Source organism: Eleutherodactylus coqui, chromosome 5, assembly GCF_035609145.1.
Source record: "Eleutherodactylus coqui strain aEleCoq1 chromosome 5, aEleCoq1.hap1, whole genome shotgun sequence".
Taxonomy (NCBI): Eukaryota; Metazoa; Chordata; class Amphibia; order Anura; family Eleutherodactylidae; genus Eleutherodactylus; species Eleutherodactylus coqui.
In genome coordinates, this window is record NC_089841.1 from 18,453,630 (window position 1) to 18,478,073 (window position 24,444).

General features: G+C 44.3%; 1 protein-coding gene across 1 annotated transcript in view; it reads right to left on the reverse strand.

Moving 5' to 3' along the window:
- The window catches only part of LOC136628997 (oocyte zinc finger protein XlCOF6-like), a 169,789-nt gene that overhangs the window by 34,257 nt on the left and 111,088 nt on the right, over positions 1–24,444 (reverse strand). Inside the window, exons 5-9 of the mRNA XM_066605096.1 lie at positions 6,804–6,907; positions 6,358–6,537; positions 6,152–6,275; positions 4,682–4,746; positions 3,608–3,710 (exon numbers count right to left, since the gene is read on the reverse strand). Of these exons, the coding sequence (XP_066461193.1) occupies positions 3,608–3,710; positions 4,682–4,746; positions 6,152–6,275; positions 6,358–6,537; positions 6,804–6,907 (576 nt within the window). The remainder of the gene's footprint in view (positions 1–3,607; positions 3,711–4,681; positions 4,747–6,151; positions 6,276–6,357; positions 6,538–6,803; positions 6,908–24,444) is intronic.

Sequence of the window (24,444 nt, forward strand, 5' to 3'; positions counted from 1 at the left end):
TAGCTTACTAGGACCACAGAGGACATAATATTGAAGCAGAGGCACTGAAAAGCTCACTAGTGGTTGCAGCAGCTTGATGGGGGGAGTGATAAATCTTAGTGGCAGTCTGAAGGAAAATAATATATTATATTTATTCCAGTGGGGGGCATTCTGAGTTTTGCTCTGGCCCCCATGAGTTCTTTGTACGCCCCTGATTTTACTCACAGCTTGCTCACTTCATAGTTCCCTGTCATGGCGCAAGCTCTGCTCTGTAGACCTGCAGTCGGGCTGAGACATCTGTAAAATGTGCCCTTAATGCGCTCATCTGAAACTGGTCATAAAGGGGAAATACAGTTCCTGATTTTATATACATGGGCCTCTGTAACCATTTATCCTGCCCTGATGGCGGTCCGGCCATTAGACTCTTCCTGATTCTGAACTAACTCTTTGGAGCCGTTAGAAAACACATCTGTAAGCCGTTACTTTATCTCCAATCCCCTTATAATCGGCTCAGATGTTATATTAGGATGAAACTACTCGGAATCTGTTTCCCAATTGTGCCCATTTATGGTAAATAGAAGAGTATTACGGTGAGATCACACACTGCGGGATTGTATAATCTACAGTACAATGTAAGGGAGTAGGATTCTAAGAAACCGCATTCACTCCCAGCTGAGAGATAAGATGTGACACCTGAAATATGATTTATCTGGTCGGCCATATTCAGATGGCTGAGTGAGAGTTGTGCCTGAGAACTCGCATTGGACATCACATGGACACATATGGACTGTGTGCTGCCCCATGCTGGCCGGCAGTAGACATTGCATGTCCGATTCTGGTCCGGGAATCAAACCAGAATAGGACATGTTCATGTTAATAGTCTAATTGGCTATAAAGGGTCTAGGAAACACATGGACAGAAGTCAGATGGGAAATAGTGGCTGTCTGAATGGGATCTTCATGGTGATCAGCACCTCGATGTCTTCCTGCCAAGTCTCTGGTGAGCAGCATCCCTGACACTCCAGCACTAGACTTACATCCTCTAAAGCATCCTCTGATCTTTCGGTCTATGTCTTCACATTCTGGATTCTATTACATGGGTCTCTGTGATTTTTTTTTTCTGGGCCCATGCCATCATGTTCTGTATCCTGTTATCGGTGTCTATGTCTCCACGTTCAGTATTACGGGGTCTGGGTGTATGTCTCTAAATACTGTATTCTGTTATCGGGGCCTTTGCCTCGATCTTCGGTATTGTGTTAGCACACCGCAACTTGATATAAGTCTTATAGGTATTAATGGTTCCTCAAATCCCTTTATACAGCCTGAGGCTTCTTTCACACGAGCGCATAATGGCCGGTGTTTTCACGGCCGGCCGATATGCGCTGTGATCTGATGCATTGGATTCCAATGTATCAGATCACATGGACGTGTTACTGAGACGTAAAAGCGCCCGGCAAGGCCAATATAGCACCAGGCATTTTTACGTCGGACCCAAAAGATATCTTTCGGGCCGGAATAGGTCTGCTGCTGCATGGGCTCCTATTGGAGCCCATAACAGGGGCCGTAGGTGGGAAGGAGTTTAGCAGCATGGCTGCTAAACTTTCTCCTTCTGCTCTCTTCCCCCTCCTGTGCAGGCTCACCTCTCGTCTCCTCCCCGCTCGTTCTGTACAATCGAAGGGAGTGGGGGCTGAGCTAAGCACATGCCCATCCCGCCTCCTCCCATTGATGGCTATGGACAAGAGGCGGGACGTGGGCAGAGCTAAGCTCCGCCCCACCCTCTCCCATTGCAAAGAACGAGTAGGGAGAAAATGAGAGGTGAGCCTACAATGGAGAGGAAGTGGAAATGGGCGACAGCATGGTGAGCTCGGTGCATATGCACCGGACCCCATGCCATGTGAACGGGTGCACAAACGTTAGATTTGGGCGCTTGTTCACAAGCTTCTACACCCCAGATGGAAGCGTATATTGGCTGGCCATAAAAATGACGGCCAATATGCGCTCATGTGAAAGAAGCCTTATTGTCAGGTCATGAAAAAAAAGGAACATCCCTGAGCAGACATACTGGTGAACGCTCACTTATCAGCTGATCGATCACTTTCAGCTTTACATCTCTCCATATTACCGAGGAGATGGCCAGCCGGCCTATGTGCATCAGCCATCATACTAAAGATCATTCATTCCCATAGCAGCGATTCTTGACCCGTGTAAAACATAAAGTAACCCAACTGACCTGCCTACCGATCAGCGCTGGTTACATCAGATCAGAGTTGGTCAGTGTAAAAGGACCCTTAGTACCGCAGCTGGAAAACCGTTTCTCCCTCATCAGTATAGACATCATATAATGAATAGTAGTTCCCGCTCACATAGGGGTGTTTCATGTCTGTACTGTAAATGCCCATCATGTGTTATCACTAGAGATGAGCGAGCACGCTTAGATAAGTCAGTTACTGGAGCGAGCCTCACTCTTCTCGAGTAACTGCATTCTTGTCCGAGTGTGCTCGGGGGGGCTCGGACAAGAATGCACGTACTCGAGAAGAGCAAGGCTTGCTCGAGTAACTGACTTATCCGAGCATGCTCTCTCATCTCTAGTTATCACCTATAACAGATCACGTCATCCATATATAGTTTGTACTCCGGCTAAATGGGGGAATATACAGCGGAAACTGACAGATCCCAGAGCTTATAAATCTACATAACTATCAGCAGCCGCTGACCGAGGAGAATCTGTGACTACTAGATTACAGACTGAGCATGAGTCAACAATGTGATGCAGCAGAAAAAAAGGCAAACACAATTCTGGGATGTATTAAGAAAAGCATAGAGTCTAGATCACGTGAGGTAATTATCCCCCTCTATTCTTCCTTAGTCAGACCTCATCTGGAATACTGGGTCCAGTTATGAGCACCATTAATTAAAAAAGCAAAGTAACAGGATGGTGAGCGGTCTGCAAATCATGTCCTATGAGGAACGGTTAAAGGATCTGTAAATGTTCAGCTTGCAAAGAAGACTGAGAGGAGAGTTAATAGCTGTCTACAAATATCTGAAGGGCTGTCATAGTACAGAGGGATCAGCCCTTTTCTCATCTGCACAAGGAAAGACTAGAAGCAATGGGATGAAACTGAATGGGAGGGGAGACAGATTAGATATTAGAAAAAACATTCTGACGGTGAGGGTGATCAATGAGTGGAACAGGTTACCACAGGAGGTGGTGTGTTCTCCTTTAATGGAAGTGTTCAAACAAAGGCTGGACAAATATCTGTCTGGGATAATTAAAGTTGCTTGTCCACGGGTGTTGTGGTATCCCGCGGCGGAGCTCCGCAGCAGCAGCTGCCAATGAATCTCCACCAGTCAACCCTATCTGATAGACAGGCTGACCGGTGGAGAATCGGGGCAATTCGCAACATGCTGCGAATTGCCCGCCGCAAGCGGAGAATCGCAATAATTCCCTGCTTGTGAACAGCGTGCTGGCGCTTTCCATAGCAATGCTATGGAAAGGCTTCACGCCCGTGAACACGCACCCTTAGTGAATCCTGCATTGAGCAGGGGGCTGGACCCAATGACCCTGGAGGTCCCTTCCAACTCTACCAATCTGTGACTCTCCTCAGCTGTATTCAGTGGTTACTACTCACCTGGGCGGTTACCTGTAGGAATCTCCTCTTTACCCCGCTGATCGCCCCTCACACTTGTCTCTGTAGTATTAATATTGGTCAGATCTTCATCCGGATACAAAAGCTGTGAGACAAATATTGTAAAAGTCAGCAGACGGTTGGAGAAGTCATGTGAAAGGTTTTACATGATTATAAAAGATTAATAATTATAGTGACAACCAAAAATGACCTGACAGCAGCAGTTATCAGTCATGTCAGAGTGGATGCTTCCTTAATGGATCCTGTCACCGGTTCATGAAGTTTGGCTTGGAGGTGAGCTCTGAGTCACGGAGGGGGCCGTGCTGGCTTTTCCCTCCCACATCATGTAGACTGACAGCTCTCTGCCCTTTTGTGTATCGGTAGAGAGCTGTCACTCTGTATGCTGCAGGCGGGGTAAAGCCAGCACGGCCCCCTCCACGACTCAGAGCTCAACTCCAAGCCAAACTCCATGAAGCTGCTGACAGAATCCCTTTAATTCTATAAAGGTTTGTATTGTGTAGCTGTATTTGATTCTTCATGACCAGAATGTGCGTCACACTGCTGCATTATATAATGGCCGAATAACACAGACTTTTTTTTCAGAATTAAATGCGATTATCTGACAAGTGGATTTCTTTTTATCTTACAATTATCCCGAATTTACGTCCAGAGGTCTTGGTTTACTAGTAAATAAATCTTGTTATTTGTATAGCGCCAACTTATTCCGCAGCGCTTTAAGGTAATTATTACTTATTACCCCCCACCAAGCTGGGTACTCATTTTACCAACCTCAGAAGGATGGAAGTCAACCTTGAGCAGGCTACCTGAATCACGTGGGGATTGAGCTTGCAACCTTAAGGTCGTAGGCGAGAGCTTACACTCTGCACCACACAAGGCTCTACACTAGTCCACTGTGGCCCTCAATGACAATGAGTTTGACACAACTGATCTAATGTCTCTGGTCAGCGGTAATCCTGCCATCTCCACCGGCCTCATCACACAAGTAGAAGACATCTAATAAGACTGAAGACAAGAGCTTCATAGCCTTCTACAGATCAGAGGAACATCTCCATCTACCTGATGGTCCTGTGGAAGAAGAGGACGGGGACATCTCTCTGGGGTTCTTCTCTTACTGGATGGAACTGCAGGAAACACAGACGGACACTGAAGTCATTCTTCACATACAGATAATAAGACATGATTACCGGATTCTTCTGACCATAAGATATATTATTACAAGCATCCATCTTCCTGAAGTCTCCCTGCACCTTATAATCTGATGGTCTCCCCCTTCCCTGTCCTCCGTACAGCCAAGCACAGAGCAGTGATAACGCGTCTCCCCCCTCGTAGACCCCAGTGGAGAGCTGTCACTCTGAGTAACCCTTGAGTGACTGACCCCAGCCCCCCGCAGGTACTGCCTGCACTCTTCTCTCCATCCTTCTTATTCCTCTTTCCTCACTCAGTCTGCTGAATCCCGTCTCCATCCCCGGCACACAGGCAATCTGCGACACTGAGACGAGGCTGGGGTTATAGACAGGGCATACAAGTCATGGGAGGAAGCCATGCTGTGTAATAATGTGCAGTTATTGGAGCTGAAGCATTACTGGGGAGGGGGCTACCACTGAGAGATGATGTACAAGTGAATGCAGAGTAAGTAGACAGAGGACATCACTGCTACAATAGGTCAGGAATGCAGGTGTCCAGTGTCACAGTGAACTCCCAGTGCACAGAGATGGCAGGAGTGAGCGTACAAGTGTGCAGGAGGATATATACCAGTTTGTGGTCCTCCAGCATCACTGAGGATAAAAACAAGCATTTATTAGAACTTCTGGCTACAAACATAGGACCGCCATCCAAAGAGAAGGTCCATGTGGGCCCTTCATCAGTGCTGGAGAACTACATGTTGGCACTTCATCAGTGCTGGAGAACTACATGGGGCTCATTCCGACAGGCGTTGTTCCCCTCCCACCACCTTTATTATTGTAGATTATAATAAAATATTAACCCCCTGTCCACCCTACAACACCAAAACCCTGACACTACTCTGGAGAAGTTAGGAAAAAAATATTTTATACTAATGTCACTATTTCCTGCTGTGTAAGGCCGGGGGGCGTCCGATAGTCCAAAAAATATAGTAAAGGCCAGAGGTTTTCCTGCACCGAAAGCAAAAGCCTTGTATAGCCCCCCCACCATCTGAACCTTCTCTTCGCTGGCTGACCCCTCCCACCAGTGACTGATAACGGAAAGTAACTCACACTATAGCTTACATTTGTTAGTAAATTACATCAAATCAGAATGCAGGTAAATCACTAAATGTAGCAGTAAAACATAATGTTATTAAGATGTTCTATAGAGTAAAATACAAGCACTAAACGAGGGTAATAATACCAAAGAATCTATAATAAACACCTCGCTGTACCATCTGGGGGCAACCCCCTTCCCTATTGAGTAACATAACAAATTATCTTACACTCACCTCATACAGGTGCCAGGGGCACATGCCCCACTTCTCCCACCAGCTACAATCCTGCTAAATATGCGCATTACCTGGTGATGGGAGCAGCTGGCGGGTCTCCATCATGGCCTCCTTGTACAGATCCTTGTGTCCTTCTAAATACTCCCACTCCTCCATGGAGAAATAGACAGCGACATCCTGACACCTTATAGGAACCTGACAACACAATATACAGTCATCACCCAGAAGCCTCCAGTGCTGTTACTGTATAATGTCCCAGCATTCCCTGCAGCATCACCTGTCCAGTGAGCAGCTCAATCAACTTCTTGGTAAGTTCTAGAATCTTCTGCACACTGATGTCCTCATGTATCAGGGGGTGAGGTGGAGGCCCTGTGATTGAACTCAGGGGTCTTCCCCATCCATCACACACAGGGGCCCGACAGCCATCACTAGAGGCCTTCCTCACTACTGTGTAATCCTGTATATGGGGAGACATTAATAAATATCACTACAGACATTTCCAGTCCATCACCTCCCAGTGACATCATCTGTTATTACCATAGATGAGAATGATGTAATGTGACATCATCAGAATCTCTCCTCTCTCCAGTGACATCATCTGTTATTACCATAGATAAGAATGATGTAATGTGACATCATCAGAATCTCTCCCCTCTCCAGTGACATCATCTGTTATTACCATAGATAAGTATGATGTGATGTGACATCATGAGAATCTCTCACCTCCCCATAAAGCAGAAAGAGTATCTCTAGGGTGAGGTTGAATACACTCTCCGCCATCTTGTTTCTGTCCTTCTCCATCTTTGATGAATGAATCCTGTAGGGACCTGAATGGAAACAATATGAACCAATGTAAAAACCACAAAAATTAACATAACAATAAATTTACTGGCGATAATAAGAGCAAGTGTTTCCCATTAGTTACAATTGCTTCACAACTTGCTTGGCTCGGCTATCAGTCCAACTGATCTAGGTGAAGAGTTTGTGTTGCCTGTAGTTCGCACTTCATTAAGTTCACAAAACATATTTCTTTTAGTATCTCCTTAAAGGGGTTTTCCCATGACTTGCACAACCCTTGTGTCCTTCCTGGTTGCTGCTGACCGGGACATGTGACTGCTGCAGCCAATCACTAGCTATCAAAGGTCAGTGCTTTAGGCTTGTGATTTTTAGCCCCATATCATGCTCGCCCGTGTGAAGTTACCCTCACTGTGTAGCATAAATATGCTGCTTTAACCCTTTTCTTGCTGACCATGAATCTCTCAGGGAGGCATTCCAGTAGCTAATAACGTAGCTGGAACATTCTTGCTACTAATAGCTGTATCTCAGGCTGTATTGTGGCTAAAGGATCGATTTTATGCTGGTTTTAAAGCCAATAATGTGGAATGTTGGTTTAGGCTACAATACAGCCTGAGATACAGGAGGGTGAAGGGGAGATGAAGTGACAGCTGCACAGACCTGCAGTTCTCAGTCTGGTCATTCCTTAGTTTCTATAGGCTTTATCTCAGGCTGTATTGCACATAGAGCATTCATCATAGCCTTGTTTTATATCCAAAAGTTTTACAAAATCATGATTGACAGTTTTATAAAGCAATTTGGTACACAGCCTGCGGTAGAGAAAGTGGAAATGGTGACGCCTTCTTTAGCAAACTTTCAGCTTAGGGGCCTTTTTAGATCAAATGATTATCATTAAAAAAAAAATAGTACTATGTATTGTGGATGTAGCAGAGCTGTATGTGTGTAATGTACATGCTCCTGTACTGTATGTGTATTGTGGATGTAGCAGAGCTGTATGTGTGTAATGTACACGCTCCTGTACTGTATGTGTATTGTGGATGTAGTAGAGCTGTATGTGTGTAATGTACACGCTCCTGTACTGTATGTGTATTGTGGATATAGCAGAGCTGTATGTGTGTAGTGTACACGCTCCTGTACTGTATGTGTATTGTGGATGTAGCAGAGCTCTATGTGTGTAATTTACATGCTCCTGTACTGTATGTGTATTGCGGAGGCAGCAGAGCTGTATGTGTGTGTTGTGCATGTAGAGACCTGTGTGTATCCCTGATTGAGGACTATGAATAATAATCCTCCCCAACTGGCTGAAACCTCAGCAGCGGCCCCAGCAGCAATAGGGTTCCCCCACAGTGACCCCAGCACCAATAGGGCTCCGCTACAGCGGCCCCAGCATAGAATCACAGAACGGTAGAGTTGGAAGGGACCTCCAGAGTCATCAGATCCAACCCCCTGTTCAGTGCAGGATTTATTAAATCATCCCAGAAAGATATTTGTCCAGCCTTCGTTTGAACACTTCAACTGAAAGAGAACTCACCACCTACCATGGCAACCTGTTCCATTCACTATGAGAAAGTTTTTTTCCAATATGTGTCTCCTCCTTTTAAGTTTTATCCCATTGCTTCTAGTCTTTCCTTATGCGAATGATAATAGGGCTGATCCCACTGCACTGTGACAGCCCTTCAGATATTTGCAGACAGCTATTAAGAGTCCTCTCAGCCTTCTCTTCTTCAAGCTAAACATTCCCAGATCCTTTAACCGTTCCTCGTAGGACAGGATTTGCAGACCACTCACCATCTTGGTAACCGTTATTTGCACTTGCTCCAGTTTGTCCATGTCTCTTTTAAAGTGGGGTGCCCAGAACTGGACCCAGTATTCCAGATGAGGTCTGACTAAGGAACAGTAGAGGAGGATAATAACTTCACGTGATCTAGACTCTATGCTTCTCTTAATACATCCCACAATTGTGTTTGCCTTTTTGGCTGCTGCATCACATTGTTGACTCATGTTCAGTCTATGATCTATTAGTATACCCAAGTCTTTTTCACATTGCTGCTGTTTAGCCCAATTCCTCCCATTCTGTAAGTGCTTTTTTTCATTTTTCTTGCCCAGATGTAGGACTTTGCATAGTCGCCACCCACTGTTCAAACTTTTCCTGATCCCTTTGAATACTCTCTCTCTCTTCCCTAGTGTTAGCTATCCCTCCTAGATTTGTATCATCAGCAAAGTTGATCAGTTTCCCATCAATTCCTTCCTCCAGATCATTTAAGCATGTTGAACAACACTGAGTCTAGGACAGAGCCTTGTGGTACCCCACTTGATACATTCTTCCACTTGAATCTGCAGCCATTTAGGACCACTTTTTGAGTACGATCACTCAGCCAGTTGTGAATCTACATAACAGTTGCCTTGTCAATCCCATATTTGGTCATTTTTTTCAATAAGTATGGTATGAGATACTTTGTCAAATGCTTTACTAAGGTCAAAATATAGTATATCAACTGCATTTCCCTGATCAACCCAGTGGGTGATTCTGTCATAGAAAGAAATTGGATTCGTCTGGCATGACTTGTTTGTTACAAACCCATGCTGGCTCTGGTTAATTACTCCATTTTCAACCAAGTACTTGCATACATGCTGTTTAATAATTTGTTCAAAGATCTTTACCAGTATAGAAGTCGGGCTCACAGGCCTGTAGTTTCCTGGATCCAGCTTCTTCCTTTTCTTGAAGATAGGGACAACAATTTGCCATAGTGTTATAGGTTGTAATTCATCTGGACCTTGAGACTTGAATTGATTTAAGTTATCTAACTGCTCCCTCACCATCTCTCTGCTTATAGATAGCCTGCATTCTTTTATTTCCCCAATAGCACAGGGAAGATCAGTTGATGTTCCATCTACTTTACGAGAGAAAACAGATACAAAATAGGAATTTAAAAGTTCGGCCTTCTCAACATCATTCATCATTTTAATCTTGTAAGCATTCAATAGCATCTTTGACTTTTCTTTTGCTTTTGACATACCCCCAAAATCCTTTTTTATTGCTTTTGGCCTCTGTTGCAAACCTCAATTCATTATTAGCTTTAGCTTTTCAGACACTTGTCCTACAGTTTCTGCAGATCGCATTGTGTTCTTCTTTAGATATTCCCCCCTCTATCCATTTGATAAACATATCTTTCTTGCTTTTTAACATGAGCGCAAGTTCTGTGTTCATTCATCCTGGTCTCTTTAAATGCTTCCTTCTCTTAGGAATTGTTAACGATTGTGCTTTGAGAATCTTATTTCGCTATATTTTCCAACCTTCTTGGACATTTCTGTCCTTAAGAACATCCAGTCATTGGATTCTCCCTGCCCTCTTTCTGACTTCATTAAAATCTGCCTTTCTGAAATCCAACCATGAGGTCTGAGTCTTCTCAGGTCTTCCTCCCCTTTTTATCCAAAATTCAAGGATATCATGATCACTGCCTCCTAAGGTCCCAGCCACCCGTACTTCCTCAACCATTCCCTCCATGTTGGTAAGAATTAGGTCCAAGATAGCAGATCCCCTCGTTTTCTCTTCGACCTTTTGGAAGATTAAGATGTCAGCAAGAGCAGATGAGAATTTGTTGGATCCATTACTTTTACCTGAGAGAGATTCCCAACAAATGTCTGGATCGGTAAAATCCCCCATGATCACTATGTCATGCTTTTTTGAGAGCTTGGCCATCTGCTGTAGAAAGAGTTCCTCCATATCTTCTGCTTGTCCAGGCGGCCTATAGTAAATGCCTACAGTGGTGTCCGTTCTGTTGTTCTCTCCTTGTATTCTTACCCAAACAGTTTCCACAGAATTATCTTACTTTGAAGCTTGAATCTCTGAGATGAATGTTTTGCTAACATACAATGCAATACCTTCTCCCCTTTTTTAGGTCTGTTTCTTATAAATAAGTTGCATCCTTCAAGCCTTGTATTCCAATCATGTGTATCATTCCACCAAGTTTCCTTGATGCCTATGACATCATACTTCTCTTCCTGTGTGAGGAGCTCTAATTCTCCTTGTTTTTTTCCCATGTTCTGTGCATTTGTGTTAAAACATGTTAGTTTGTGATCGATGTCTCTTGCTTCTCTACTTTCTTCTGAATTTTTTGTCTTTGTTCTTTTTTTTTTTTCACTTGTAAAAGCGAGGTTCTCAAATGTTTTATTTACCTGGCCTTTCACTTCCCTTACCATATTGTTCTAGATTAAAGCTCTCCTGATGAGTGAAGCAAGGCGCCCACCAAATAGATGCTTACCTGTTTTTGAAAGGTACAACCCGTCTCTAGCAGGCAGTCCATCATATAGGTAATTCACTCTAGGGTCTATAAATCCAAATAGTTGCTGACGGCACCATCGACATAGCCAGTTCACCTCCTATTTCATCTTCTTATTCCATGGCTATCCACTGGGAGGGTGGATGAGAAAAGCACCTGTACGCCTAGTTTCTTCACCTTCTTTCCGAAGTCTTCAAAGTCTCTGCAGATAGTTGTAAGTTCCTTTTTTGCAGTGTCATTAGTCCCCACATGTATTAGGAGGAATTGGTGGTGTTCTGTAGGACAGAAGAGTCTTGACAGCTTTTTAGACACCTCTTTGATTTGTGCCCCTAGAAGACAGCGCACCTCTCCTGAGGTGTCAGGTCTGCAGACAGCAGTCTCTGTTCCTCTCAATAGGGAATCCCCTGTAACCACCACTCTCCTTTTCTTTTTCACAACAGCACTTCTTTTTCTCCCTTCAAGAGGACTCTGTGTGCTTACTGCACAGTTCTTTGTGGGTAGAGTCATTTCTTGATGTACCTCTTTCTGCTTGGAAATCTTGTACTTGTTCCCAAGCAGTATGGGTGCTGGCTGACTCCTGATCTTCCTGCTTCTTTGGGTTACATGCTTCCATTCCTCGGCTTCTGCAGGTACATTGGACATTTCTTTTCTTTCAACATTTTGAAGACTTTCTTCTGCTCTGTCAAGGAAATCCTCACCTTCCTTAATAAGTTTTAGTGTAGCTATTCTCTCCTGAAGACTCTGCACCTTTTTCTCCGGTAGAGACACAAGCTTGCATTTCTGGCAGGTGAAGTTTAGCTTTTCCTCTGGTAGGTCTGTAAACATATAGCATACGTTGCAGCTCACCATGTGGCTCCTCTCCTTTTCCATGTTGTCAGTTGATGTCACTTCCGAACTTCTAAAAGTCAAAAATTGTAATGAAGGTATATAACCTATAAGATACTACCAAGTGTACAACTTTGCGCACCTAATGGCACACGGTCTGGTGATATTCTCCAAGCAGCTAAACCCAGCAATCTTCACACTTACAGTGATTCTTTGCTCTTCCCAGAATGCACAGGGAATATGCATATGATCTTCCTGCAGCTCCATTCTCTGGTTTGGCGATGTACTCCAAGCAGCTAGACCTGGCTAATCCCAGCAATGCTTTCTCATCACAGAATGCACAAAGAATATGAAAATGATCTTCCTGCAGCTCCAATCTCTGGTCTGGCGATGTTTTCCGAGTAGCTAGACCTGGCCAATCCCAGCAATCTTCCCACTTGCAGTGATTCTTTGCTCTTCCCAGAATGCATAGGGAATATGCAAATGATCTTCCTGCAGCTCTAATCTCTGGTCTAATCAGCAGCAATGGGGCTTGCCCCACAGTGTGCCAGCAGCAATAGGGCCCCCCATGGTGGCCCCAGAAGCAATAGTGTCACCATCAGCAGCCCCAGTAGTAATAGTGACCCCCTGAAACCATTATACTTACCTCTTGCTTATCTTCTAAGCTCCGCTGCTCCTCTGCTCCACTCAATCAGGACTCCCACAGATCTCCAGCCTCAGAGCCGGACAGCCATAAGCTTCCAGGACCTGTGATGATGTCACTGTCATGTGATCACTGGTGTGGGAGGAGTCAATGATCACATGACCAGAGGGGCTCAGTGTCTGCAGGACTCGGGGTTTACTGTGTATTGTGGATAGAGAACACAAGAATGGATCCACATAGAGCTTAGAATAATTACATTAGATAGACTTTATTACAAGACAGACTAATAGTTACAAACATATATATATATATATACACACACACACACCTATATATAGTGGGAGAAGAGCATCTGGATGACAGGAACAGGACTGAACAGTGGAATAACAAGTCATTCCCGATATAAATAGGATAACAATATATACCATAGTGGATCTGCTGAGTCATATATAATATAAGCAAGGCAATAAATTAGGACAGACTGATGACACAAAGCAGAAATACAAAGCTGTCACCACCTGCCAGCCCGCCCTGTATCCTGAGCCCCAGCACATTTTGCATCTGCTTTCTGATGGGGGCACGGTAACAATGACTGACCGTGTTTAAATAGTCTCCTAAACAACCTATCACGGAGCGCCTGATGTATCACATGACTCCAAAGAACACACCCTCCAGCATGTCTCCCAAAGAGGGAGTGATTCAGAAGTGTACAGCCCAAAAAGGTAGATGTTATCTGACTCGCTTGTTTGTATGTGCACAGCTATAGCACATCAACTAAGGTGCCCGTCTCCAAGACAGAAGATGGGAGTTCAAGTCCCCAATGTATATAGTCAATAGTGAATAAATGCACAATGTATATAGAACATAAATATATAAAAAAGTGGATGTAGCAGAGCTGTATGTGTGTAATGTACACGCTCCTGTACTGTATGTGTATTGTGGATGTAGCAGAGCTGTATGTGTGTAATGTACACGCTCCTGTACTGTATGTGTATTGTGGATGTAGCAGAGCTGTATGTGTGTAATGTACACGCTCCTGTACTGTATGTGTATTGTGGATGTAGCAGAGCTGTATGTGTGTAATGTACACGCTCCTGTACTGTATGTGTATTGTGGATGTAGCAGAGCTGTATGTGTGTAATGTACACGCCCCTGTACTGTATGTGTATTGTGGATGTAGCAGAGCTGTATGTGTGTAATGTACACGCTCCTGTACTGTATGTGTATTGTGGATGTAGTAGAGCTGTATGTGTGTAATGTACACGCTCCTGTACTGTATGTGTATTGTGGATGTAGCAGAGCTGTATGTGTGTAATGTACACGCTCCTGTACTGTATGTGTACTGTGGTGGTGCTGGCGAAAGCTGCTGTGTATACCCTGGACAGTAAGAGTGACAGAGAAGCCCTGACTTGTATAAGACCTGATATATCACTGGAGGGCAAGATGCCCAGAGTCACGTTTGCAAAGTCGCTTGAAAATCTATAATGCTTGGAGAGATCAATGACAATAGAAGACTGGGCCGCCAAAGGACACGATGGCTGATACTGTCAAGCATATCACTCAACTGAATAATCTTCCTTGGATATTGCTCTCTGGATAATCTTCCTTGCCGAATCCTTTCTACCTCTTTATTGCTTTTGATCTTGTTCCTGCCTCTTTGACTTCATCTTGCTGCTAATTAGGACTTCTTGTAAAGCCTTGCCTTTCCACCCACTCCTTGCATAATTATTCTGCTCAACAGCCTTGATTGATCAAGCTTCACTTCTGCCTGCTCCTCTGCTGTCATGACAAGACCTCCTGATACCGACTTCTGGCTTACCATCTGACTATATTACCTGCCTCATCCATCTGTACTGCAAACCGAGACCTCAAGTTTCAGACCCCTGGCTTCCCATCTTACTATGTTACCCATCTCATCCATCTGTACTGTAAACAGAGACCTCCTGTTGCTGACTCCTGCTTGGTCCCTGACTACTCTCCAGACCCATGGCTAATGCATCTGAGGATTCATCTCAGTGCCTAAAACCACTACAAAATAAACATGTAGCCACGCTAAGAAAACAGATTACGGAGCTCCAGGATTTTTGTGCCTCCTACCAGAAAAAGTTTGTTAGTATGCAACGAGAGATTGAGGGATCAAAGAGGCAACTCCTGGGGATGCGCAATTCAGCCCCAGACATCCCCATGCCACTGCTCGTGAAATTAGCAGGAGATCGTCGCCAATACTGAGGTTTCCTAAATCTATGCTGAATCTGTTTTCAGATGCAGCCCCCCCCCCCCTTGATTACCAGTGACTGATAAAAGGTATTGTTTATCAACACTTCTGCTGGGGATTATGGGTAAAGGAAAACTTGTCAGAGTGGAGACGCTTCATAACCTGGAAGATTTCATTCAGCTGTGCATTCGAATTGACTAGAGACTTTCTGAGTGGTGAAAAGAGAGACTGCGGGGTCTGTGCACCAAAACCCCTTACTCCTTCAGTCAAACCACATTGAGTCCCACGAAACCACACCAGAACCGATGCAGTTCTAGGTCATCCACAATCACCTTTCCACCTCTGAAAAAATAAGGCATTGTGCTGAAAATCTGTGACTTTATTGTGGAAGGTCGGGACATTATACCCTAAACTGTCCAAACAAGTTCTAAAGGACTGTTGCAGAGGTTCTGGGATTGCTGCCTTGCTGATAGTCTGGTGCAGGTGGTTCGCCATCTTTTGGCTCCAGTGGGTGTGGCATTAGGTGAGACGTGCTTAGTCACACCTGTGGGTAATTATCAGGGCTATTTAGCTTGGCCTGATATGGAGCTGAATTGCTGTAGAATCTCCAGTCTGCCCTGACTGTGGTTGCAGTCAGTGCTTAGTCCTGGATCTCTCCTTTGCCTACTGCATCTCAAAGCCAAGTCTGCGATTCTTTTCATTTCTGTATTGTTTTTTAGGTTATTCCCCTGTTCAACATATGGTTAACTAAGGGCCGATGTACAAGGTCAGGTATGTCCCTGTCAGGATGAATTGCCTGTGTTTAGACAGGTCCCGTTTCTGTGTTGTTTATATAGGGATATAGTTCCCATACTTTGGTTTGGTTTATTATCTCAGGTTTATTATCACGAGCATTGAATATGTCATAAATAGGAAAAGTTAATGGGTCCCAAATCGATTATTTAATTCTAAGCGCAAAAGAATTAGCGTCCAAATTTTACGTACGGAATCTAAATCTCTCACCTTCCAGTGTCATAGAAACGTGAAATTTGGCACGGGCATTGATTATGTCATAAATAGGAAAAGTTAATGGGTCCCAACTCGATTATTCAATTCTAGCGCAAAATAATTAGCGTCGAAATTTTACGTACATAATCTAAATCTCTCACTTCCCAATGTCATAGAAACATGAAATTTGGCACGAGCATTGATTATGTCATAAATAGGAAAAGCTAATGGATCCCAACTCGATTTAATTCTAAGCGCAAAAGAATTAGCGCTCAAATTTTACGTACGGAATCTAAATCTCTCACTTTCCCGTGTCATAGAAACGTGAAATTTGGAACGGGCATTGATTATGTCATAAATAGGAAAAGTTAATGGATCCCAACTCGATTATTCAATTCTAGCACAAAAGAACTAGCGTCCAAATTGTACGTACGGAATCTAATTCTCTCGCTTCTTGGTGTAATAGAAACTTGAAATTTGGCATGAGCATTGATTATGTCATAAATAGGAAAAGTTAATGGGTCCCAACTCGATTATTCAATTCTATGCGCAAAAGAATTAGCGTCCAAATTTTACGTACGGAATGTAATTCTCTCACTTTCCGGTGTCATAGAAACATGAAATTTGGAACGGGCATTGATTATGTCATAAATAGGAAAAGTTAATGGGTCCCATCTCGATTGTTCAATTCTAAGTGCAAAAGAATAAGCTTCCACATTTTACGTACACAATCTAATTCTCTCACTTCCCGGTGTCATAGAAACGTGAAATTTTGCACAGGCATTGATTATGTCATAAATAGAAAAAGCTAATGGGTCCCAACTCGATTATTTAATTCTAAGCGCAAAAGAATTAGCGCTCAAATTTTACGTACGGAATCTAAATCTCTCACTTTCCCGTGTCATAGAAACGTGAAATTTGGAACGGGCATTGATTATGTCATAAATAGGAAAAGTTAATGGGTCCCAACTCGATTATTCAATTCTAGCGCAAAATAATTAGCGTCGAAATTTTACGTACATAATCTAAATCTCTCACTTCCCAATGTCATAGAAACATGAAATTTGGCATGAGCATTGATTATGTCATAAATAGGAAAAGCTAATGGATCCCAACTCGATTATTTAATTCTAAGCGCAAAAGAATTAGCGCTCACATTTTACGTACGGAATCTAAATCTCTCACTTTCCCGTGTCATAGAAACGTGAAATTTGGAACAGGCATTGATTATGTCATAAATAGGAAAAGTTAATGGATCCCAACTCGATTATTCAATTCTAGCGCAAAAGAACTAGCGTCCAAATTGTACGTACGGAATCTAATTCTCTCACTTCTTGGTGTAATAGAAACTTGAAATTTGGCATGAGCATTGATTATGTCATAAATAGGAAAAGTTAATGGGTCCTACCTCGATTGTTCAATTCTATGCGCAAAAGAATTAGCGTCCAAATTTTACGTACGGAATGTAATTCTCTCACTTTCCGGTGTCATAGAAACATGAAATTTGGAACGGGCATTGATTATGTCATAAATAGGAAAAGTTAATGGGTCCCATCTCGATTGTTCAATTCTAAGTGCAAAAGAATAAGCTTCCACATTTTACGTACAAAATCTAATTCTCTCACTTCCCGGTGTCATAGAAACGTGAAATTTTGCACAGGCATTGATTATGTCATAAATAGAAAAAGCTAATGGGTCCCAACTCGATTATTCAATTCTAAGTGCAAAAGAGTTAGTGTCCACATTTTACATACAGAATCTAATTCACTTCTTGGTGTAATAGAAACTTGAAATTTGGCACGAGCATTGATTATGTCATGAATAGGAAAAGTTAATGGGTCCCACCTTGATTGTTCAATTCTAAGCGCAAAAGAATTAGCGTCCAAATTGTACGTACGGAATGTAATTCTCTCACTTTCCAATGTCATAGAAACATGAAATTTGAAACGGGCATTGATTATGTCATAAATAGGAAAAGCTAATGGGTCCCACCTTGATTGTTCAATTCTAAGCGCAAAAGAATTAGCGTCCACATTTTACGTACAAAATCTAATTCTCTCACTTCCCGATGTCATAGAAACTTGAAATTTGGCACGGCCATTGATTGTGTCATAAATATGAAAAACTAATGGGTCCCAACTCGATTATTCAATTCTAAGCACAAAACAATTAGCGTCCAAATTTTACGTATGTAATCTAATTCTCTCCCTTTTTGGTGTCATAGAACGTGAAATTTGGCACGGGCATTGATTATGTCATAAATAGGAAAAGTTAATGGATCCCAACTTCATTATTCAATTCTGAGCGCAAAAGAATTAGCGTCGAAATTTTACGTAGGGAATCAAATTCTCTCACTTACCAATGTCATTTTATATAAAGGAAACGTCGCATGGTTACCTCCACATGGTGTTTTCTGGGTAACGCAGAGAACTATGCAAAATGGTGAACATATTTTTTTCCCGGTATCTCTAAAGTAATCACGACTTCATAAGATTTTCCGTGTGAACACCAGATAAACACCAGTAGCAAATTAACTTGGGCGATGCCGGGTATATCAGCTAGTAGTATATATATTGATGAAAATATATTGATTATTATGCTATATGAATTATGCTATATCATACTATATCATATTATACTATATGCAGAATTAGTTTAGAACAGGTTTGCCGTATTAGAATCTGGGTTTAAGTTCATATAGAATTAAATAAGGCAGCTGTTTTGTATTGTTTTTAATTATTTAAATATTTAAGGGAGTGATGTAACCCCCATAATCAAGTGATCAAGACTCCTTACCGAGTGGAAACGCATCCTGTGTACACTGTCTACACAGTCTTACCCCCCCTATTTCTCTTTTTGCCCTCCCCCGAGTCACTAGTGTAAACACTCCTCCAACCTTCTAACCATCTTCTTCCCCAGCATAGCTGTACCCTCCCCATTGAGATGTATCCTGTCACTATGGTAGAGCCTGTAGCTGACAGCAAAGTTAGCTCAGTTCTCCAGGAACCCAAACCCCTCTAGCTTATATCAACTCTGGAGCCACTTGTTGACCTCCCTAATCTCCTGCTGCCTTTTTGGTATGGCTTGTGGTACAGGTAGTATTTCCGAGAAAACTACTTTGGAGGACCTTGCCCTGAGCTTAGAACCTAGATCCCTGAAAACATTTTTGAGGGTCCTCCAGTGACCTCTAACTTTGTCATTGGTGCCGTGTACCATGACCGCTGGATCCTCACCTGCTTCTCCCAGTAATCTGTCAACCCAATCCGTGATGTGCCTCGATGTGCCAGTCCCTCTTATAATTGAGTCCCCTGGGGGGCATGGCTTGGTCATCGAGCCGTGAGGACTTGGGTCTGTGAGCTCTGAGAGATCTTTGCCATACAGTAGATCAACAGATTCCAGACCAGAATCTGACTGAATATCTAGCATGGGGAAGCAGACTGGCCTTTCGAACACAGCAGAAACTTCTTCCAGAGGGTATTTGTCCAAAGGAGAGGACGAAATGTCAGTGCCACATGGACTCACCTCAGCAGCATCCGCAGCTGTAACAGGATTAGGAGAGATAATGGCGGGCAGAGGTCAGGAGAAGAGCAGGAGGCACTACTCTCACCTGGAGGAATTCTAGCAGAGCTGATTAAGGAGAGAAGAGGGGCTGACAGCATTGCTCTTGGCTTCCCGAAGCTCGCACAAAGTGCAGGCAACAATGTAGGTGGGTTGAATGGTTTTAGGTTTCTTTATTAGTTATTTCTATTGTTAGGGCAGGGAAAACCGAATAGCTAGTCGTAATATTGTAAACCGTGTTTAAAGTACTGGACCTAGCCTTAGTACAGTTAGCTGAATTTATTTTTATTTATTATATTTTTTTTTACTTACTTTTCTTTTCTGCCTTTACTCACCGAACAGACAAAAGGTTTCAATAATGACAATAAAAACCCTGTGAACCCTTCATGTAGCTGGCAAATCAAGTTCATAAGTAGAGATGAGCGAGCATACTCACTAAGGACAATTGCTCGATCAAGCATTGTCCTTAGCGAGTACCTGCCTGCTTGGAAGAAAAGGCTCGGTTGCCAGCGGGGGTGACAGGTGAGTTGCGGCCATGAGCGGGGCGAGCAGGGGGGAAGAGAGGGAGAGAGAGATCTCCCCTCCGTTCCTCCCCGCTCTCCCCTGCCACTCCCCGCCGGCAGCCGAATCTTTGCTCCCGAGCAGGCAGGTACTCGCTAAGGGCAATGCTCGATCGAGTAATTGCCCTTATTGAGTATGCTCGCTCATCTCTATTCATAAGCAAGCGGATATACTACACGTGTGATGACAAAGGGACCCACATAACGCGGCGCCAGTTTCAAAGACGGAACCTTCATTTTGAGATTTCTAGAAGACAAAATATACCTTCTGTCCCATCCTGTAAGGTTTAGATACTGACAGACTCTGTTGCTTCCAGGTTCTTCTGTACTTCTTTCCATACCCCCTGCAGCGCATCTGTGGCGACATCAGCTGCAGGACAGGCAGACGGAGTAGAAATAGCTGTAAGGAAGCGAGGATGCTGACCATATACGCAAAGGAATGGAGATTCCCCAGTGGAAGAACAAGTACGGTTGTTTAGCACAAACTCTGCGAACGGCAGGAATTCTGCCCACTGATGAGCCTTTTCGCCAGCAAACAACCGTAAATATTGCACTAAATCCTGGTTCTTCTGCTCAGTCTGACCATTAGTTTGCAGGTGGAATGCTGACGAGAAGGAAAGCGACGTTCCCAGGTTTCTACAGAAGGCTCGCCAAAATTGTGAAACAAACTGAACACCGCGATCAGATACGATGTTCTCGGGAACCCCATGTAGTTGAATGATTTCTTTTACAAAAATCTTGTAAAATTCTTTTGCAGAAGGTAGCTTCTTTAAGGCCACGAAATGTGCCAATTTTGAGAAACGGTCTACAACAACTAGGATAGTGGTGCACTTCTGAGATCGGTGATAAAATCTACCGTTAAATGCGACCACGGATGAGAAGACACCGGTAACGTCTCAGAGGCCCCTTCAGACGACGACTTTTATTGCGTGCACAGACAGAGCATCCCTTAAAGTCGCATATCTCCAGAGACATGCCTGGCCACCAGTATTGTCTAGTACAAAGATCCAGAGTCCCCTGAATGGCATGCGAGAACAGATGAGTGAGACTCTTCAATGACTCTAAGACGCAAGGTCTCTGGCACAAACCATCTGCCCTCCGGCACCCCCGAGGGAGCGTCCTGCTGGCAATTTTGTAGATGAGGAACGAGATCAGATTCTATAGCTGCCACCACCCCAGGTGCCAGGATATTCTCGGGAGCCACTGTCTCACTTTCCGGCAAACCAAAACTCTGTGAGAGGGCGTCTGCCTTCACGTTCTTCTCCCCTGGAATATATGTAACGACGAGGTTAAAACTGGAGAAAAACAAAGCCCACCTGGCTTGATGAGCTGTCAGTCTCTTAGCGTTGGCGAGATATACCAGGTTTTTATGATCAGTATACGTGGTAATGGGATGTCTTGCCCCCTCAAGATGATGACGCCACTCTTCTAGAGACCACTTAATCACCAATAACTCACGATTACCCACGTTGTAGCTACGTTCCACCGAACTGAACTTCCGTGAGAAGAACACACATGGATTATACCCAGATCTCCCGCTGACTTCCTAAGACAATACAGCCCCCGAGGTTATCTGGTCTGACCCATTGGGAGATTGCTGCCACTTTATCAGACTCCATTTGAATCTTTGTGGGTGAAATCACATAACCAAGGAAAGACACTTGTTTAGTACCAAAAATGCATTTCTCCAACTTTACAAAAAGTTGGTACTCACGCAAACGGGTGAGGACCAGCCTCAGGTGCCGCACATGTGAATCCCAGTCTGGGGAGGACACCAGAATGTCATGGAGATATAAACCCCTGGAGCACAGCAGGGGCATTACAAAGTCCGAAGGGCATGACTAGACATTCAAAATGTCTGAACGAGGTGTTGAACGCAGTTTTCCACTCATCACCCTTTCGGATGTGAATTAAACTGTAAGCCCCCCTTAAGTCCAATTTGGAAAACCAGTGGGCCCCTACCACCTGACTCAATAAATCAGGAATCAGGGGCAAGGAGCACTGGTTCTTGACTGTAATTTTATTCAAAGCCCGATAATCCACACAAGGCCTCAATGTCCCATCCTTCTTCTCTACAAAGAAGAGACCTGCCCCGGCAGGGGACCTGGATGGCCTGATATGTCGTTTGGCCAGAGACTGTGAGATATAGGACTTAAGGGCTTTGTGCTCCCGCCCAGACAAATTGAAAATGGCTCCCTTAGGGATGGGACAGTTGGGGATCAAATCAATACCACAGTCCCACTCCCTATGGGGAGGCAAAGTCTCAGACAGTTTCTTGGAAAATACTTCATAAAAATCGGACAAATACTCAGGAATAAGTATGGTATGTGCCGAACACATGGATTTAGTAGCTAAGTGACTATGACAGGAGTGCTGACCAGGGCATACCAAGCACTGCATCAACAGAAATCCTTTCCATTACCAAGAACGACAGATTCTCAGAATGGAGAACACCCACAGTGAACTGTAAAATGAGAGTCCTCCATTGTACAACCCCTGCAGACAGAGGGGTAGAATCAATACTAGTGAAGCGAATGGGAATCTTTAACGCCGAGAATTCAGTCATCAGAGGTCTGACAAAACAAACTAATCAAATTGGCGGCAGCACCCAAATCAATAAAAGCTTGACTGGACCGAATGAAATTCCGGAGACCAATCTGACAAGGCACCAACAACTTAGGGAGTACCAGTGATCCTAGCGATCCTCCCAAAAATCGCCTAGGATCTGACGTTTTCCGCCGGTTCAGTCTGATATTGTAGACACTTCTGAGGACAAGTGGCTACACGATGCCCGGCTTTCCCACAATAGAGGCAGAGATGATGAATCACCCGGAACCGTTGCAATTCCTTGGGACTTAACTAGTCCATTTCCATAGCCTCGGCACCAGAAGTCGGCATGGGAGAAGTGGGAGCGGGTCTGCTGGATTCCCTAGCCTTACGGCCCTGACATTCCTCTTTTCTAGATCTCAGCCCCCTGTCAGCTTTAACAGCTAATTCCATAGCATCATGAGTGTCACGGAAGGAGAATGAGAAATGAGTAGATCCTTGACAGCGTCAGAAAGAGACACAACAAAAACACATCTTTAAGGGCGCTATCGTTCCAAGAGGTGTCACCTGCATACTGTCTAAATTTAGAGCAATAATCCTCTACCCACTGCTGCTCCTGACGTAGAGACATGAGATGAGATACCACCAACCCCGCACGGTCCGGCTCATCAAAAATACCTCCAAGTTCCCGAAAAAACAAATCAACTGGTTGCAGGCAAGCCAAACTCTTTGGTAAGGAGTAGGCCCATGTCTGGGGGGACCCTGAAGTAAGGATATAATCAATCCAACTTTCTGGGATTCTAAGCTGGAGGAGCAGGGCCACATCCAAAAATACAATCCACATGCCTGCTGAAAAACAAAAAACTTGCTCCTCTCCCCTGAAAATACCTCAGGAAGAGGACACTTGTGCTCAGGAATAGAAGAGGCGGTAGAAACATGCACTAACTCCCGCTGCTCCTGGGCCACCATACGACCAGACAGGTCTTGGATCTCGACCACTAAATCCTCCAACTGACTTGCGAGGGTACTCATGGCCTCCATTGGAGAGCAATTTTAAGCGCCAGTTATTATGTTACGGTATACTACCCTTGATACGCCAGCCTGGGTGCCCAAGATCTCACCCACAACCCCTGTCCCTGCCTACTTGCCTCCACTCCTGGCTAACCCCAGGCGGGCAACTGGGTGGCGGTCCCTACTCTCACTAGGGACCGAAAAAGGGACGCTGGCATACCTGTACGGAAAGGGTAGAACACCGACAGAAGAGGCAGATGTAAATAACCAACACGAACAATACTAAGCAGAACTGAGGCAGATAGAAAAACCTGGTGCATAATAGCAAAGTATAGCAGACAAGATGACAGAGGCAGGAGACCAACAGAGGCAGACTAGCTAGCACACTGAGGGAAACCAATAACTGGCAGTGATTGCAAGTCTCTGCCCAACCTTTAAACAAAAGCCTTTGCCCAGGGGTGGAGACAGGACATCCAACTCCCAACAGAACACAACAAAAGGGAGCTCGTGCATAGCAGCTGCACTCACAGGTGCACCACCAGCACCGCGCCGCCCAGGTACCTGCGCCCCTGGTAGCCGGACAACAAGCTGGGGGACGCACCCCGACCACGGGACCCCGCACACCGCCGCTCCGGGAGGATCAGAAACCGCCGCATGGTAACACATCGCACATGTGAATTAACCCATAGGAAAGCATGGGCTTCACATACATCCAATTTGTAGCATTGCAGCAACACGACAAAAATCGCACAACTTTGTCGCCCGTGTGAACGAGGTCTCACGGACAAATATTATCCTGAGTGGTTCCATAGTACCAACGCGCACTCCAAGTTCAGTGGTGTCTATAATGATCCATAAATCTTTGAGGCATCAGGTCATGGGCAACTTGGTGGATCCAGAGGGGCGCTACATCTTTCTCAAAACACATATGGGTGGTAAGAAT